This window comes from Entelurus aequoreus, linkage group LG11 (assembly GCF_033978785.1).
Source record: "Entelurus aequoreus isolate RoL-2023_Sb linkage group LG11, RoL_Eaeq_v1.1, whole genome shotgun sequence".
Classification (NCBI taxonomy): domain Eukaryota; kingdom Metazoa; phylum Chordata; class Actinopteri; order Syngnathiformes; family Syngnathidae; genus Entelurus; species Entelurus aequoreus.
This window is the reverse complement of record NC_084741.1, coordinates 59,807,805-59,824,923: the sequence shown is the minus strand read 5'-3', so window position 1 is coordinate 59,824,923 and position 17,119 is coordinate 59,807,805. Positions and strand designations below refer to the sequence as shown.

At 37.9% G+C, this 17,119-nt stretch overlaps 1 protein-coding gene across 23 annotated transcripts in view; it reads right to left on the bottom strand.

Annotated features, from left to right (window-relative positions):
* The window catches only part of rims2a (regulating synaptic membrane exocytosis 2a), a 305,210-nt gene that overhangs the window by 247,137 nt on the left and 40,954 nt on the right, over window positions 1-17,119 (bottom strand). For 15 of the 23 annotated variants that reach the window (XM_062063652.1, XM_062063653.1, XM_062063656.1 and 12 more), the window contains 2 exons: window positions 3,060-3,092; window positions 1,282-1,374 (listed from right to left, as the gene is read on the bottom strand). The exons of 7 other annotated variants lie outside the window; for them this stretch is intronic. In XM_062063652.1, coding sequence (XP_061919636.1) covers window positions 1,282-1,374; window positions 3,060-3,092 — 126 coding nt within the window. The remainder of the gene's footprint in view (window positions 1-1,281; window positions 1,375-3,059; window positions 3,093-17,119) is intronic. One more of the 23 variants, XM_062063648.1, reaches the window with a different exon arrangement.

Below are 17,119 nucleotides of genomic sequence, written 5' to 3'. Positions count from 1 at the left end.
TATACCCTGACTCATCTTTTAACACAACAGGATACACACCGGTGGATCCACAGTGAACTTAACAGAGATCCATTCCCATTATAGCTCAAAAGCAGATGCTGTGTAAAACTAAAGCTTTTTACAAGGAACACAGACAGAGTTATGTCAATGTTACATGGGTAAATTTATAATAATGAACATTTCAAGGAGTGACGGGAAAACAACCAAAGCGCATACAGAGAGGTCTGAGCTGAAGTACCATACCTGGCTGTTGAGGCAGACGAGTTAACCATATGTTTTTTTGCATTATCATATTTAGTTTGAGACAAAAAAAAACAACCAAGTTTGCAATGAATTATATATAGATTGGGAAAAGAGGGGATGAACATGTGTAGTGTTTAAGTACAGTAGTACCTCAACTTACGAGCTTAATTGGTTCTGTGATGGAGCTCTTAACTCAAAACATGCGTATCTCAAACCAAGGCCTCATATTGAAATTCATTTAAATACATTTCATCGATGCTTGGTCCCCAAAAACAGTACAATTTGAACAAATAGCATGCCTTTTAAAAAGATAAAACTAACTTTAGATAATACATATTGTATAAAACATTACAATATGTACTGCTAAGAACTATACAGTAGTTTGTTGAAGAAATGTAATAATAATGTACAGTTTACCTTGGAGAATGGACTTCTACAGTTTGTCCTTCCAGCTGATTCTCCGTCAAATACACCATCAGCAGCTTTTTCATAGTTTCATGGATACATGTCCGCCGTTTAGATATCATTTAACATCCTTTGCTGACATTACACTTATTCTGTTTCACAATGGTGCAGAATGGCTTGCTTCGCCAAATTGGCGACAAGCTCGGTCATGTTTTTGACGATTTATTTTTCCAATTCAATTAATATCATACACTTCTCAGCACTGTAACTCACACTCACTTTCTTCCTTCCATGGTTGGAAAAGAAAGTTAGGTACATCTCTAGCAATAAGCTAACGCTAGCCAGATGTTTTGTACTGATCCCATTGTGACCTTTGCTATGCCAATTAATGACACGGATGCTTGCAACTCAAATGTTTTCTTCTAACTTAAAGCGTAACAGTTAGACACTCTTAAATTGAGGTACAGCTGTAGCTTGCTTCACTAAAAACACTGAACACATATGTAAAAAAAATAGTTTTTAAAAACATACACACACAGATACGCGTAGACAACCATAATCTAATGTACACTCAGCTTTGAAGGTCATTGTTGGGAGAAAAAAAGATCAAAGTGGGTCTGATCTACTACTTACGCGTCAGGTTCGGGCTCCTTGTCATTTTGGGACTTTTGCTGTGGCTGAAGAACATTATTTACCAGCTCAGTAATCCCACTAAAGGGAAACCACCTGTTCAAATAAGCAAATAATCGTGACTGGTACATCATGGCGTGAGAAATAGATTCTGCTCTGGGAGGGAGTTGAAGAAGCAGGGGTGTGATTTCCAGGAAGTGAACAATACCTGGGCACATTCACCACAACCAGAGAGTAGGCCGAGACATGGCAGAGAAGCGACGAGTGCAACAATAACAACCAGAAAGAGTGGGGAAGAAAGAGGAAGCAAGAAAGCTCGACAGCCAATGGAAATGAGCGCAGCACCAAATGCTCAGCTGAGGAAAGGAGAGCCACTATAGGGGTCAGGTTTGCCTAACAACAGTAGATTTGGTTAAGATATACATCCACAGTACAGTAAAGTAGCACAACTGCATCTAGGACAGTGATTTTATTTCTAGGCTGCACAAGCCAGTCCAGGTGCAAACAACACACAAGGTGAGAAATAACAGCCACAGACATTGGGGAAGGTTGTAGGACTTTGTTTTGAATAATGCTGATTGGAAAGGAAACGCCATTAATGTCATGGAAGTCATCCGCATAGCAAGGGGGTCGGCAACCCGCGGCTCTCCAGCCGCTTGCAGCTCTTTTGCGCCGCCCTAGTGGCTCCCTGGAGCATTTTTTAAAAAAAAGATTGAAAATGGAAAAAGATGGGGGGAAAATATTTTTTTTTGTTTTAGTACACAAACCTTCCCAATTGTTAGAAAGCCCACTGTTTAACATGTTTAATGTTTAATTGTCCGAACTAATTTTGGCGGTTCTTGAACTCACCATAGTGTGGACTGTGATGCAACAGTTTGTTTACATGTAAAATCATCCACTCCTTCGTCTCATTCTGTCCACCAAAAGTTTTATGCTGTGCGTGAATGCACAAAGGTGAGCTTTGTTGATGTTATTGACTTGTTGGAGAGCTAATCAGGCTATTAAGGCTAACTGTATGTAGATATTGCATCATTATGCCTCATTTGTAGGTATATTTGAGGTAATTTAATATCCTTTACTTTTATCCTCTTTGTATATAATTTAGTTTTGCATGTCTCATGACACATTATCTGTGTGTAATATTGCCTGCATTTCAGATAGTTGTTTGTGTGCCGTGTTGTTCCAGACCACAGCAAACATTACCTAGCTTGCCAAATATTGTAATATATCTATTAAAAGAAGACAGCCTGCCGTTTCCTTTAACTTGGAAACACACATATATACCTTTGGCCATTAAAAGCCAGTAATTTCCAGGAGTTATCTCACCTTCTGGGTAGCCTCCGATTTACTAATGGTTTCTAATGTTGTAAAAATGTGTAGAATAAATATAAAATTTTAACATTTCTGTCAACGAAAAATTTGTTTCAGCCTGCGTCATTTTGATAGTAGGCTATTATAGCTAATATAGACACTTACATCATGTGTTGCCTTCATTTTAAGACTTATATACGGCTTATCATTTTTTGCGGCTCCAGATAGATTTATTTTTTGTATTTTTGGTCCAATATGGCTCTTTCAACATTTTGGGTTGCCGACCCCTGGCATAGCATGATGACAAAGTGCAGCTGTCTCACTACACAGCATGCTGCATTCCAGGACTTTAGCGACATTTCTTTCCTCTTCCTCTCAGACAAAGGAGGAGGGAGCCACATGAAGCACACAGCACCGAATGACAAGAAGTGTCAAAGCCTAGAGCACTCTGGGTAATGTCGTTTACTTACTGTGCCGACTGAGGCTTTGGTCCTTCTTTGATCCTACAATATAAACAAATGAAGGGGGGAAAAAAAAAGATGCACAACTCAGTGCTTTAAGAACACAAACAGGTGAAGAAAACACAACAAAATATAGAAAACTCATGGGAAATGATGGTGAAACTTTTTATGTACCGTATTTTTTGGACCACAGGGCACACTGGATTATAAGGCGCACTGCCCGTGAACAGGCCTATTCAAGTTTATTTATCATAAATCGCATTAAAGGGGTCATATTATGTTTTCTTTCTACATTTCAAACACTTCCTAGTTGTCTACATAACATGTAATAGTGGTTCTTTGGTTAAAATGTTGCATAGATTATGTTTTACAGATCATCTTCAAGCCGCTTTCTGACCGTCTCTTTAGGATGGGCAGTTTTGTGGGCGGTCTTATTTACGTGGCTCCACTTCGTCTTTTCCCCCATCATCTTTGTTGTACCGATAGTGCTTTTATATCGAGTCTACTGACAGATATAAGTTAGAACTATACGGTACTTTATATTAGAAATGGCAACAGCGGAGGATAAATGCCCCAGAACAAGAGGATATAGAAAAAGAAGGAGCTTACTGACTACATCGTTGGACCACAATGACAGACGCGCACACATTTTTGGGACTTATGCAGATCCCAAATACACATCAGAAGGTACTAATAGGTAAAAAAAAAATGGTCGAAACAAAACGCCAGATAATATGTCTCCTAATAGATGCCATTTTGGGGTACTTATACACGCAAAATAATAATACCCGTAGGTTGAAGCACAGTACGTCTGACTACGGTAGCCGTAATGCTCCGATAATCCATCAAGCGGTGCGGCTTCGTAGTTTACCAAAATCGTTCTAAAACATTTTGACAGATTTTTGAGCGCCGTGTGTAATGTTCTATATTGTCAATAAAACTCTAGATTTACTCTCTATTTTATGCTGCAGCTGTTACATATACTGTAATATTGTACATGGTAATTGTTATATATTGTATATATGATATAAACATATAATATATCAGTACATATCCTATACTGTACATATATTATGTAAATATTACGTATATATGTTATATTTTATATTGCTTTTAGTCTATTTTATACCTGCATTGTCCTTTCCATCTTTTCCATCATTTGTAACTGAGCTACTGTGTGGAACCATTTCCCTTGTTGATCATTAAAGTTTGTCTAAGTCTAAGTCTAAGTCTAAGTCTAAAACATTAAAGTATTGTTGTTGCTTGCTTACGGATACTTGCTCGCGTCAACTTGCAGTCTACATGTATATCTCCTTTGTGTGACTGCCATCTGCTGGTCACACTTATCATTACTCCACGTACCAAATAAAATTGCTGCGGGGTCAGTAAGCAAAACCAGAATTAATACGTGCATTCGGCGCACCGGGTTATAAGGCACACTGTCCATTTTTGACAAAATGAAAGAATTTTAAATGCGACTTCTGGTCCGAAAAATACGGTAAAAATATTGGAGATATTATCATGAAGGGTTGCAATACAGGAGTAGTAATGGCAATGAATTAGTGACAAAATCAATGACAGAACTCTTAGAGAGAAACGCAGTGGTAGCAATGAAGTGTCAATGTGTCAGATTTACAAAAACATGACTACCCCATAATTCCACAGGAGGATTATTTTTAACAGAGACAGAATAACAACAATACAATCCAAGTGCAAGAATTCTGGCCCTCACTGCACTCAAATTAGTCCTGCCCTTCAGAAAAAAGCTTGGTGAGACAGATCAGTGTCGACCATGCCTGTCAAGCTCCCCTAGAAACTGCTCTTTTTTTCTGTCGTACTCTAGTTTAAATAGTTTCCTGCACATTTCCTGTATTTATACGTGAATTAAAAAAAACGTAAAAAATACAAAACATTCTGGAAGTGGTGATGGTTAGGGATGGATACCAAATTTGGTACTTTTATAGGTACCTACCAAAGTACCTTGGTACTACTATCGATTCACGTAAAAATACTTTTGTTGCACATGACGTCACGTCCGTCTGCAAACTCGTCCCTGACAGAAACAAGCAGTCAAGCACTCAGAGCGGACTAGGTAATGCTACAATTTTCCATGCCAAAAAAGCAAGAATAAGGCGCTGAAAAGTACAGAAAGGCTCCACTTCTCAATGGATTTGCCATAGAAATGCTGAAGATTAGCATTAGTGATTTTACATGACTATTTCACACTTCCAAATTTAGTAATCAAAACTAAAACGTAGATGCATGTTACAATCAAACAGCTGGTGTGTAACAATTACCATGAATTGATTAACGTGGACCCTTAAACAAGTTGAAAAACTTATTCGGGTGTTACCATTTAGTGGTCAATTGTACGGAATAAGAACTGTACTGTGCAATCTACTAATAAAAGATTCAATCAATCAATCAATCAATCAACCAACACAATACTTACAGTATAAACACCTTATAGGGCGTCACAAAAGATAAGACTGGCACATTCAACCTAATGGCAAAGACTATCTCGTTGCTAAGGCAACAAATCGTAGTCCATACACTACTACCATTTAACGTCTTGGAACGTAAACTGCATGCCAAGACTACTATACTGTATAATATATACAGTACTTTCAAATTAGACACAGAAGTATAAGAAAACAAGGTTAACAACTGGACAGCACAGCTCAGTGTTGAATTGGAAAAATAAATGTTTCTTTTAAGCAACATTTTCTAACACATTTGAGAAAACACGAAACTACCGGAAATTGGTACCGCTGAGTACCGGTATTGATTCCCAGGTACCGTAATTAATGCCATGTCGATTTAAATGTGAAAGGTACCCAACCCTCATGGTAGTAGAGGACAATGGTGCCGCGCATAAACAGTGGGCAATCGGGTCTTTCAAAATGACAATAACCCAAAACATAAGACCACGACAACAAACAACTTGCTCAAAAAGAAACTCATTAAGTTTCTGGTGTGGCCTAGCCAGTCCCTCGATCTTATAGTCTCATATAAATTCTGTAGCGGGAGCTGAAACATTGAGTTGCCAAGCAACTGCCTCAAAACCTTCAGGATTTCAGGATGTCTGTAAAGCGGACCAAGGTTTGCAAGACCCTGCTGACCAATAACGAGAAACATCTGACTACCGTACTTGCCAACAAGGGCTTTCTCCATCAAGTACGAAGCCACATTTTGCTTCACTACAATACAAATGTATTTATAGCCAGTATTTTAAGGGGGGCCCTGTGATGAGGTGGCGACTTGTCCAGGGTGTACCCCGCCTTCCGCCCGAATGCAGCAGAGATAGGCTCCAGCACCCCCCTCTACCCCAAACGGGACAAGCGGTAGAAAATGGATGGATGGATGGATTTTTTAATAAAGCTCCCAAAAATGGACTGCCTGTGTTTTGTAATGTTTGCAGTGAAATGAAAAGCTCAACTTAAACAACAAGAAGACATGAGACCCATCTAACGGGTGGCGTGGCTCGGTTGGTAGAGCGGCAGTGCCAGCAACTTAAGGGTTCGATCCCCGCTTCCGCCAACCCAGTCACTGCCGTTGTGTCCTTGGGCAAAACACTTTACCCGCCTGCTCCCAGTGACACCCACACTGGTTTAAATGGAGCGTAAAGATGTAGCTAATGGGTTTACTATGTAAAGTGCTTTGAGTCTCGGGAGAAAAGGGATAAAAAGATATAATTCACAATTCACTTTCCAACAGTGACATTGTGGATAATGTACAATACATTTTTTCATCACATTCCACAGCTTAGAAGGTAATAATAATAACACACTAAAATAATGCACTTTGCACTGAACTGAACCCTCAATTGATTTACTCCACAGTCGCAAACTGGCTAAGCGACAGCTGTAGCCACAGCTTGCCTCTCAAATTACTGGCGAAACATTCATTTACATTTATACTTATACTATATATCAGTGTTTTTCAACCTTTTCTGAACCGAGACACATTTTTTTCATTGAAAAAATCCCGAGGCACACTACCAGCAGAAAACATTAAAAAATTAAACTCAGCAGCCGATATTGACAGTAAAAAGTCGTTCTTGCAATTCTTGGATATGAATTCAAACCATGACCATGCATTCATCACTATAGCTCTTGTCTCAAAGTAGGTGTACTGTCACGACCTGTCACATCACGCTGTGACTTATTTTGAGGTTTTTGGTGTTCTCCTGTGTGTAGTGTTTTAGTTATTGTCTTGCGCTCCTATTTTGGTGTTGATTGTCACGTTATGTACGGATGTACTTTGTGGACGCCGTCTGCTCCACACGCTGTAAGTCTTTGCTGTCATCCAGCATTGTGTTTTTGTTTACTTTGCAGCCAGTTCAGTTTTAGTTTAGTTTCGCATAGCCATCCCTAAGCTTCAATTTCTTTTGTTTATTTTTGGTTTAAGCATTAGATACCTTTTTACCTGCAACCTGCCTCCCGCTGTCGTCTGCATATTGTGACCACGACAAACCATGTTCCCGACATCTACAAATCAATTAGCTACCTGCTGCCACCTACTGATATGGAAGAGTATTACACGGTTACTCTGCCGAGCTCTAACCAGCACAGATGCTCAACAACGGCACATTTGCGGATTATAATTACTGGTTTGCAAAAAATATTTTTAACCCAATTAGGTGAAATTAATCTCCCACGGTACACCAGACTGTATTTCACGGTACACTAGTGCGCCGCGGCGCAGTGGTTGAAAAACACAGCTATACACTAGCCAAGGTGGGTGAAGTGTCTTACACAAGGATGCACAGGACTAGCGTCATAGATTATAGGTTTTTATATATTTTTTTTTTATTTTATTTTTTTTTAATTTTTTTTTATTTTTTAATGTCCTGATTATAGGTTTAAACACACAAACTCAATACAATGACTGTCAACAATGTCACACGTGAGTTAAGCCATTACAATTGTTGATGTTGATTTTGCAAAAAAAAAAAAAGGCACTTGAGAACGTCTCACATCGCAGGACGATGTCACAAAATTAACTTAAAATGTTTTGCTCTCCATAAATGTTATATTCGTGTTTATTAGGGCTGTGAATCTTTGGGTGTCCCACGATTCGATTCAATATCGATTCTTGGGGTCACGATTCGATTCAAAATCGATTTTTTTTTTCAATTTAACAACATTCTCGATTCAAAAACGTTTTTTTCCCAATTCAAAACGATTCTCTATTCATTCAATACATAGGATTTCAGCAGGATCTACCCCAGTCTGCTGACATGCAAGCAGAGTAGTAGATTTTTGTAAAAGGCTTTTATAATTGTAAAGGACAATGTTTTATCAACTGATTGCAATAATGTAAATTTGTTTTAACTATTAAATGAACCAAAAATATGACTTATTTTATCTTTGTGAAAATATTGGACACAGTGTGTTGTCAAGCTTATGAGATGTGATGCAAGTGTAAGCCACTGTGACACTATTGTTCTTTTATTTTTATTTTTATAAATGTCTAATGATAATGTCAAAGCGGGATTTTTAATCACTGCTATGTTGAAATTGTAACTAATATTGATACTGTTGTTGATAATATTCATTTTTGTTTCACTACTTTTGGTTTGTTCTGTGTCGTGTTTGTGTCTCCTCTCAATTGCTCTGTTTATTGCTGGGTCGGGTTTGGAATTGGATTGCATTGTTATGGTATTGCTGTGTATTGTTTTGTTGGATTGATTAATTTAAAAAATAAAAAATGAAATAAAATAAACATTTTAATAATAATAAAAATAAAAAATTAAATAGATTTTTTCAAAATGAGAATCGATTCTGAATCGCACAACGTGAGAATCGCGATTAGAATTCGAATCGATTTTTTCCCACACCCCTAATGTTTATGCTTTTGTCAAAGTAGGCTGGATAAAGTAGACATCAGACTAAGATAATAGTTGGAGTGTCATCTGTTGTGTTATTATTAAAACGATTAACATTTTTAATCTGATTAATCACAGGGTAGCTGTGTATTAATTTAGATTAATCCCAATTGCATACCATTCATTTTTAACCTAGATAGATGGATACTAGAGCCCACTTTTAGCTCCTTTGTAAGTTATAAATGGTTGCAGCTCATTATTTTATAATGATACGTCTTACTGGTTTTAGTAGGGCTCATTTTACAAGTTATAATTAGCAGCAGCTCATGGTGACCAAAGGATCAGAGACTGACCAGTTTTTTTATTAAGAAGCCAGTACAAAGCCATAGTGTAAAGATCTCTGTTGAATACTTTACCAACACGCCAGGCAATGAACTAAACATGTTTAGTTTACTGTATTGAGTTTAAGTGCAAATAAGAACTCTTGTCAATCTGATCTATGTCATATCAGTGAGAACACACAAGAAAATATATAGTTCTGTGTACCCTTCAGTCTCGCTGCTCTGTTTTCCAATGAGCCAGTCCATATTGCTGTGTTCTCCCAGTGACCTGCAACGTCGTTCTTTATGATCCCATCAGCCTCGTCCCTGTGGTCGCATTACAAGCCTCATATTTATCTGATCGAGCCGACTGGCGGCCAGCATAACGGCGAGCCAGAAAGTGTGAGAATCCCTTCCTATGCATAAGTCTCTGGGAGCCCAGCTCCCACATGTTTTTTGTTTTTTTTTGCTCCTGTACCGTAAGTGTGTGTGTGCAGCCGAGTGTGTGCGTAGTGTATTGTTTGACACAGGGCAGGGAAATGAGTGAGTGTAAAATGTCACAAGTGACGTAATAGTCGGTATCCTGGCTGCTGAGGAGGGCATCACTAAACGTACACTGTCTTTGTTTACCAGCTCTTTAATCTCCAGTCTGTCTGCAGTAAAACATGACAGCTTTTAGAAAGAAAAAAAACCCACAGTGTAATAATATCCAAATACTAAACCGCTCTCACTTAAACAACACAATGCAACTCCAAGTCAATCACACTTCTGTGAAATCAAATTGTCCACTTAGGAAGCAATACTGATTAATAATCACTTCCACATGCTGTTGTGCAAATGGAAAATAATTCAAGGTAGTGTATTTCCACTCTAATTTTGAGTGTGACTCCAAATCCAGGCCTCCATGGGTTAATAAATTTGATTTCCAATGATCATTTTTGTGTGATTTTGTTGACAGCACATTCAATTATGTAAAGTACAAAGAAGAATATTTCATTCAATCAGATCTAGGATGTGTTACTTTAGTGTTCCCTTTACAGTATTTGCATATTTTTGGGGGCAATTTATAATGGCCTAGTGCAGGGGTCAGCAACCCGGCTCTCTTGTGTATGTCAATACATTTACGTATACTCCCTGGAGCATTTTGAAAAAAGCATTGAAAATGGAAAAAGATGGGGGGGAAATCCTTTTTTTGTTTTAGTATGTTTTTTTGTTTGAGGACAAACATGACACAAACCTTACCAATTGTTAGAAAGCCCACTGTTTAACATGTTTAATATAAGTATTTGGTGAACATCGTTTTGTCCGACTAATTTTTGCAGTTCTTGAACTCTCCATAGTGTGGACTGTGACGCAACAGTTTGTTTACATGTAAAATCTTCCACTCCTTCTTTATCTCATTTTGTCCACCAAAAGTTGTATGTTGTGCCTGAATGCACAAAGGTGAGCTTTGTTGATGTTATTGACTTGTTGGAGTGCTAATCAGGCATATTTGGTTACTGAATGACTAAGCTAATCAATGCTAACATGCTATTTAGGCTAGCTGTATTGCATCATTATGTCTCACTTGTAGGTATATTTGAGGTAATTTAATATCTTTTACTTTTATCCTCTTTGTATATAATTTAGTTTTGCATTTCTCATGACACATTTTAGATAGTAGTTTGTGTGCCATGTTGTTCCAGACCACAGCAAACATTACCTAGCTTGCCAAAGAGTGTAATAAAGATTAAAGATTAAAGTACCAATGATTGTCACACACACACTAGATGTGGTGAAATTTGTCCTCTGCATTTGTCCCATCCCCTTGGGGAGCAGTGGGCAGCAGCGGCGCCGCGCCCGGGAATCATTTTGGTGATTTAACCCCCAACTCCAACCCTTTGTTGCTGAGTGCCAAGCAGGGAGGTTATGGGTCCCATTTTTATAGTCTTTGGTATGACTCTAAATCTATTAAAAGAAGACAACCTGCCGTTTCCTTTAACTTGGACACACACATCTATACCTTTGGCCATTAAAGTCATTTCCAGGAGTTATCTTACCTTCTGAGTAGCCTCTGATTTACTAATGGTTTCTAATGTTGTAAAAATGTGCAGAATAAATATTAAATTTCAACATTTCTGCCAACAAAGATTTGCTTCAGCCTGCGACACGTAGTCATTTTGATAGCAGGCTATTATAGCTAATATAGACACTTACGTCATGTGTTGTCGTCATGATAACACTTATATAAGACTTTTAAAGTAATTTTGATAGTAGGCTAATATAGTTAATATAGACACTTACATCATGTGTTGCCTTCATTATAGCACTTATATAAGACTTTTCATTTTTTGCGGCTCCAGACAGATTAGTTTTTTGTATTTTTGGTCCAATATGGCTCTTTCAACGTTTTGGGTTGCCGACCCCTGGCCTAGTGGTTAGCATCACAGCACGCTTGCTGTCGCATCAATATGTTGGGTTTGCATTTTCTCCCGGGCTGCCTCTCCAGGTACTCTGGCTACTTTTGGATCCTCACAATCGCCTATTAGTGTTTGTCTGTTATGTGCCCTGTGACTGACTGTCGCCCAGTCCAGGGTGTACCTGACCTCTCCCTCAAGCTCAGCTAGGATAGGCTCCGGCATACTTGTGATCCTCGCACGTTCGAAATAAACTAACACCAAATGACGACAGGCAGTAAAAATGGATTGACAGATGTCTCAATGTAAAGGTGTTAAAATTAATATGGTATGTTGAGGTTCTAATAGTATGCTGTGGTTGTTGGTTTTCAGCTTAAGATGGCTGATGCTACACTGCTCTCTAGTGGACACATGATGATGCATAAACATTGGCTTCTTCAGGTAAAACACACATCAGTCTTCCTTGGATTGCCATCATGTTTTCACAGCCATAGTGAGTTATTTCTTGTGTATGTCAATACATTCACGTATACCTAATAGTCTATCCATCCATCAGTTATCTTTAACCCAAACCCTTAGAAGTATTTCCAAAGTTGCAAAATAGAATGATCACCAGTCAATTGGTCAACCGCCAGTCAAAAAGAGTACATACAAATTGAGTCTTCCATAAAGCGAACATACAGTACAGTTTTTTGGACTGGGGGGAAAAGCCAGAGGACTCCTAGACGCATGCAGACCCCATACAACATCTGTATCAAAATATCACTATTGACCTTTGGGCAATTAAGAATTTCCAATTACGCTAACCTATTTTCGGACCATGGGAGGACAACGGCTAAACCCAGAAAATACAGTTCCAAAGACAACCATTTGCTGTACAAACTTTTTCCAGTGAGAGTCGCTTACAGAACATTTGAAGGATGCAGGGTCCACTCTGATGTTTGAAAGATACTAAATGCAATGCAATGTAGGTTAATATATGTTGAGCTATCGAAACAAAACATTGACAAATGAGCCTTGTGTCAAAGCTAACATTTTGATGAACATCTTGAACCTTGTTGAAAATGAGATATTATTAATTTCATATGTGAACCATACCTGTCAGGCTTGCTACTGACAGTTTGGTCATGTTTGTTTTCCTGTGTTTGGCGTTTTAATTCCTGTTCAGTGCTCTTATTTGTAGTTTCAACTTCCAGTGTATTTGAATCACTTCCTGTCCTGGTGCTCTTGTTTTGTCAGTATTTCCTATTTGAAGCACCTTCGCTTTCTGTTCCAAGTCCTGCCAGTACACATGACTCTCATGAATTACCGTAGTTCTATTTAGTTCCACCTGGGTGCCTCCTTCTCTGACTTATTAGTCGGCTTCCCGTGCACCTCCCTGTTGCCATTAAATACAATTTTACTTGCACGCCGTCTGCTATTTCCGCATCCTTGGGGTCACGCTACAAGCAACGCTCATCAAATCCTGACAAATCCTTGGTACTTGGTGGTCCTGCTTTATCTTCTTACTGTGAGGCATGTGCAAAAAATAATGCTGTAAATTCCCCAAATCCAATATTAGGGGGAAAAAGTTAATACACTTAATCTATTCAAGGTTTCTTACAAACACAAGTTATTTACACTATCATTATTATTCTTATTTGGGTATTTATTTACCTATTATTTTTTGGTGTTACCGTCACTTAATATTTGTACATACGTGTCTATGTGTATCTATATACACATATTATTTGTATCTACCGTATTTTTCGGATTATAAATCGCTCCGGAATATAAATCCCACCGGCCGAAAATGCATAATAAAGAAGGAAAAAAACATATATAAGTCGCACTAGAGTATAAGTCAAATTTTTTGTGGAAATTTATTTGATAAAATCCAACACCAAGAATAGACATTTGAAAGGCAATTTTAAAATAAATAAAGAATAGTGAACAACAGGCTGAATAAGTGTACGTTATATGACGCATAAATAACCAACTGAGAATGTGCCTGGTATGTTAACGTAACATATTATGGTAAGAGTCATTCAAATAACTATAACATATAGAACACGCTATACGCTTACCAAACAATCTGTCACTCCTAATTGCTAAATCCGATGAAATCTTATACGCCTAGTCTCTTACGTGAATGAGATAAATAATATTATTTGATATTTTACGGTAATGTGTTAATAATTTCACACATAAGTCGCTCCTGAGTATAAGTCGCACCCCCGGCCAAACTATGAAAAAAACTGTGATTTATAATCCGAAAAATACGGCATGTGTCTGTATATATATATATATATATATATATATATATATATATATATATATATATATATATATATATATATATATATATATATATATATATATATATATATATGTGTGTGTGTGTGTGTGTGTGTGTGTGTGTCTATAAGTGTACACTACACATACGTCTCTGTGTGCCAAAAATTGTGTATATACATAAGATAAAGACTATTCATGATATATTACGATAAAATCAGTAAATTAATTATTGTATAGATGATAATGAAAATACATTGTGATAGTTAATTTATCAATAAGGGGTGGGAGGTAAATAGTTTTCACTTCTTCCTACTCCTTTTTGTATACGAAAAACCTAATCATTATGTATTGTTTTAATTGTTAATGTTTTAATTGTGAATTATTTGTTTCTTTATCTGTACTTTACAGTATTGTTTTTTTGTTTTGTTTTTCTTTTTTTGTTTTTACCATAACAAAAATAAACTACTAACACAATAATGTATTATTTACGACCCAGTAACGTACATCCGTGCACAAGGAGCCAATTCCATTAAAGTGCTGGATCAAAAGATGTTTCAAACAAAACAATATAATAACATAATTTGAAAGTTTGCACATTTCTGGGTGAGTCAAGTGACTAAAATATGGTATAATATACTAAAATATGTGCTTAAAGTGTTTTTATTTTTTTGGGTGCTAGTGTAGGGAAAAAAGTGCAAAATGATGATTTTCCACTTTCGCAGTGTAATGTGTCTACCTTTTTTTTACCTTCTGTATACACCAGCTGTTTCACACACACATCGATGCGACAGCACTTAGAGTTGGTAATCATCACATTTTCTCACAACTCAGACAAGCTCGGCATCCTGTCACATACACCTTTAGCAGGTCTGACAACTTCTGAGAGGCAAATAGAAGTCTAAAAGTGCAGCATCAGCCTTTAAAAACCCATCAGCGCTGGTGGGAATGGGAAGTTTAGCAGCAATTAACAATTACTGTGCTGGTTTACATGCCTGAAAAGTACTATCAGCCAGATTGTTTAATACAATACACACACAATAGGTACACCTGAAAATGATGGCTTATTAGAATAAAACGTTGCCAGATGTAATAAAACATGGTGAAAAATGTGTATGTTGACACATCGATCACGCTCAAAGCTGATCAACAGATGCAGCTCAGCATTGATTAGTCACAACAAAATATTACAAAAGCCTCTAAAATCCCTTTAGGATATTAAATTATTATTTTAAATCAAATAGTAAGAAGCTAGGGTAATCTATGACAGATAATCTTGCACCAAAAGCTGTGAGATCTGCAGACCCTCTTAATGCGCTGCAGACAGAGTGATAATTGGATCACCAGGAGGGTAATCTGGCTGTGTGCGTAAATACCAACAACATACTGTACAGAACAGCCATTCAACTGGTGGCATGGGAGCCAAATTCGGCACGGGAATGACCCCAGTTTCAGTGTAAAACTTGTGAGACAAACATTTTTACAGCTAATTTCTCAAATTTCTAGTGCTCCTGTGTATAGAGGAACTTGGACCAGTGTAATCACATTGACAGATCCTTGCATTGACATTTTAACCTTGCAAGCAAACATTGAACACTACTGCCCAAACCTGTGATAAGTTATCTCCTTTTTGGTAGTTACACTTTTTTTTATAATGTGATTCATGTAACTAAAGTATCGTTGTTGCTTGTTTACTACGGATGCAGTCAGTGGTCATTTGTTCATCTTTTTTCGTTATACTAGAAGTGTTCTTTGAGGTTCTATTTTAGGTCCTCTCTTTTTCATCATTTGGGCTGTTCAACTAGTGACCTGTGAGTTGATTTGAAAAAAAAAAAGGTGAGAGAATCACATTTTGGAGTAGATTCTTAAAAACACTAGAGTGCTGTCATAGAGATATTCTTTGACTATATTTTTTGCAAAAGGTCCTTAAAGGCCTACTGAAACCCACTACTACCGACCACGCAGTCTGATAGTTTATATATCAATGATGAAATCTTAACATTGCAACACATGCCAATACGGCCGGGTTAGATTAGTAAAGTGCAATTTTAAATTTCCTGCAAAATATTCTGCTGAAAACGTCTCGGTATGATGATGTTTGCGCATGACGTCACGGATTGTGCGGACATATTGGGACACCATTGTGGCCAGCTATTAAGTCGTCTGTTTTCATCGCAAAATTCCACAGTATTCTGGACATCTGTGTTGGTGAATCTTTTGCAATTTGTTTAATGGACAATGAAGACAGCAAAGAAGAAAGCTGTAGGTGGGATCGGTGTATTAGCGGCTGGCTGCAGCAACACAACCAGGAGGACTTTGAGTTGGATAGCAGACGCGCTACCGTGAGTACAGCTTTGGCTTCCAAACATTTGATCGCTTGCCCGTCCGTGCGTGCCGCTATGTGCATGTCACGTACGTAACTTTGAGGAAATATATGTGCTGTATGAACTTTACGGAGGTGAACGGTACTTTGGGCTGTGGGATTGATTGTGTTGTGCGAGTGTTTGAGTTGTATTGGTGGGTTATATGGACGGGAGGGGGAAGGTGTTTGTTATGCGGATTAATTTGTGGCATATTAAATATAAGCCTGGTTGTGTTGTGGCTAATAGAGTATATATATGTCTTGTGTTTATTTACTGTTTTAGTCATTCCCAGCTGAATATCAGGTCCCACCCGCCTCTCAAAGCATCTTCCCTATCTGAATCGCTTCCACTGCCCTCTAGTCCTTCACTCTCACTTTCCTCATCCACAAATCTTTCATCCTCGCTCAAATTAATGGGGTAATCGTCGCTTTCTCGGTCCGAATCGCTCTCGCTGCTGCTGGCCATGATTGTAAACAATGTGCAGATGTGAGGCGCTCCACAACCTGTGACGTCACGCTACTTCCGGTACAGGCAAGGCTTTTTTATCAGCGACCAAAAGTTGCGAACTTTATCGTCGATGTTCTCTACTAAATCCTTTCAGCAAAAATATGGCAATATCGCGAAATGATCAAGTAAGACACATAGAATGGACCTGCTATCCCCGTTTAAATAAGAAAATTTAATTTCAGTAGGCCTTTAAAACAGCAAAGCGCTCCTCTAACTCTGACAAAATAAATAGACCAAAATCAAATGTCTTCTGTAGAGAACACTGGTTTTATATATACAAAATAAGCTTTCTGTAAATGCATCACCCAAAACAATTTAGTTGAATATCCCTGCTGTACCCTAACCAAGTCAGTTCGACAGTTCTACCAGGAGATGAGGT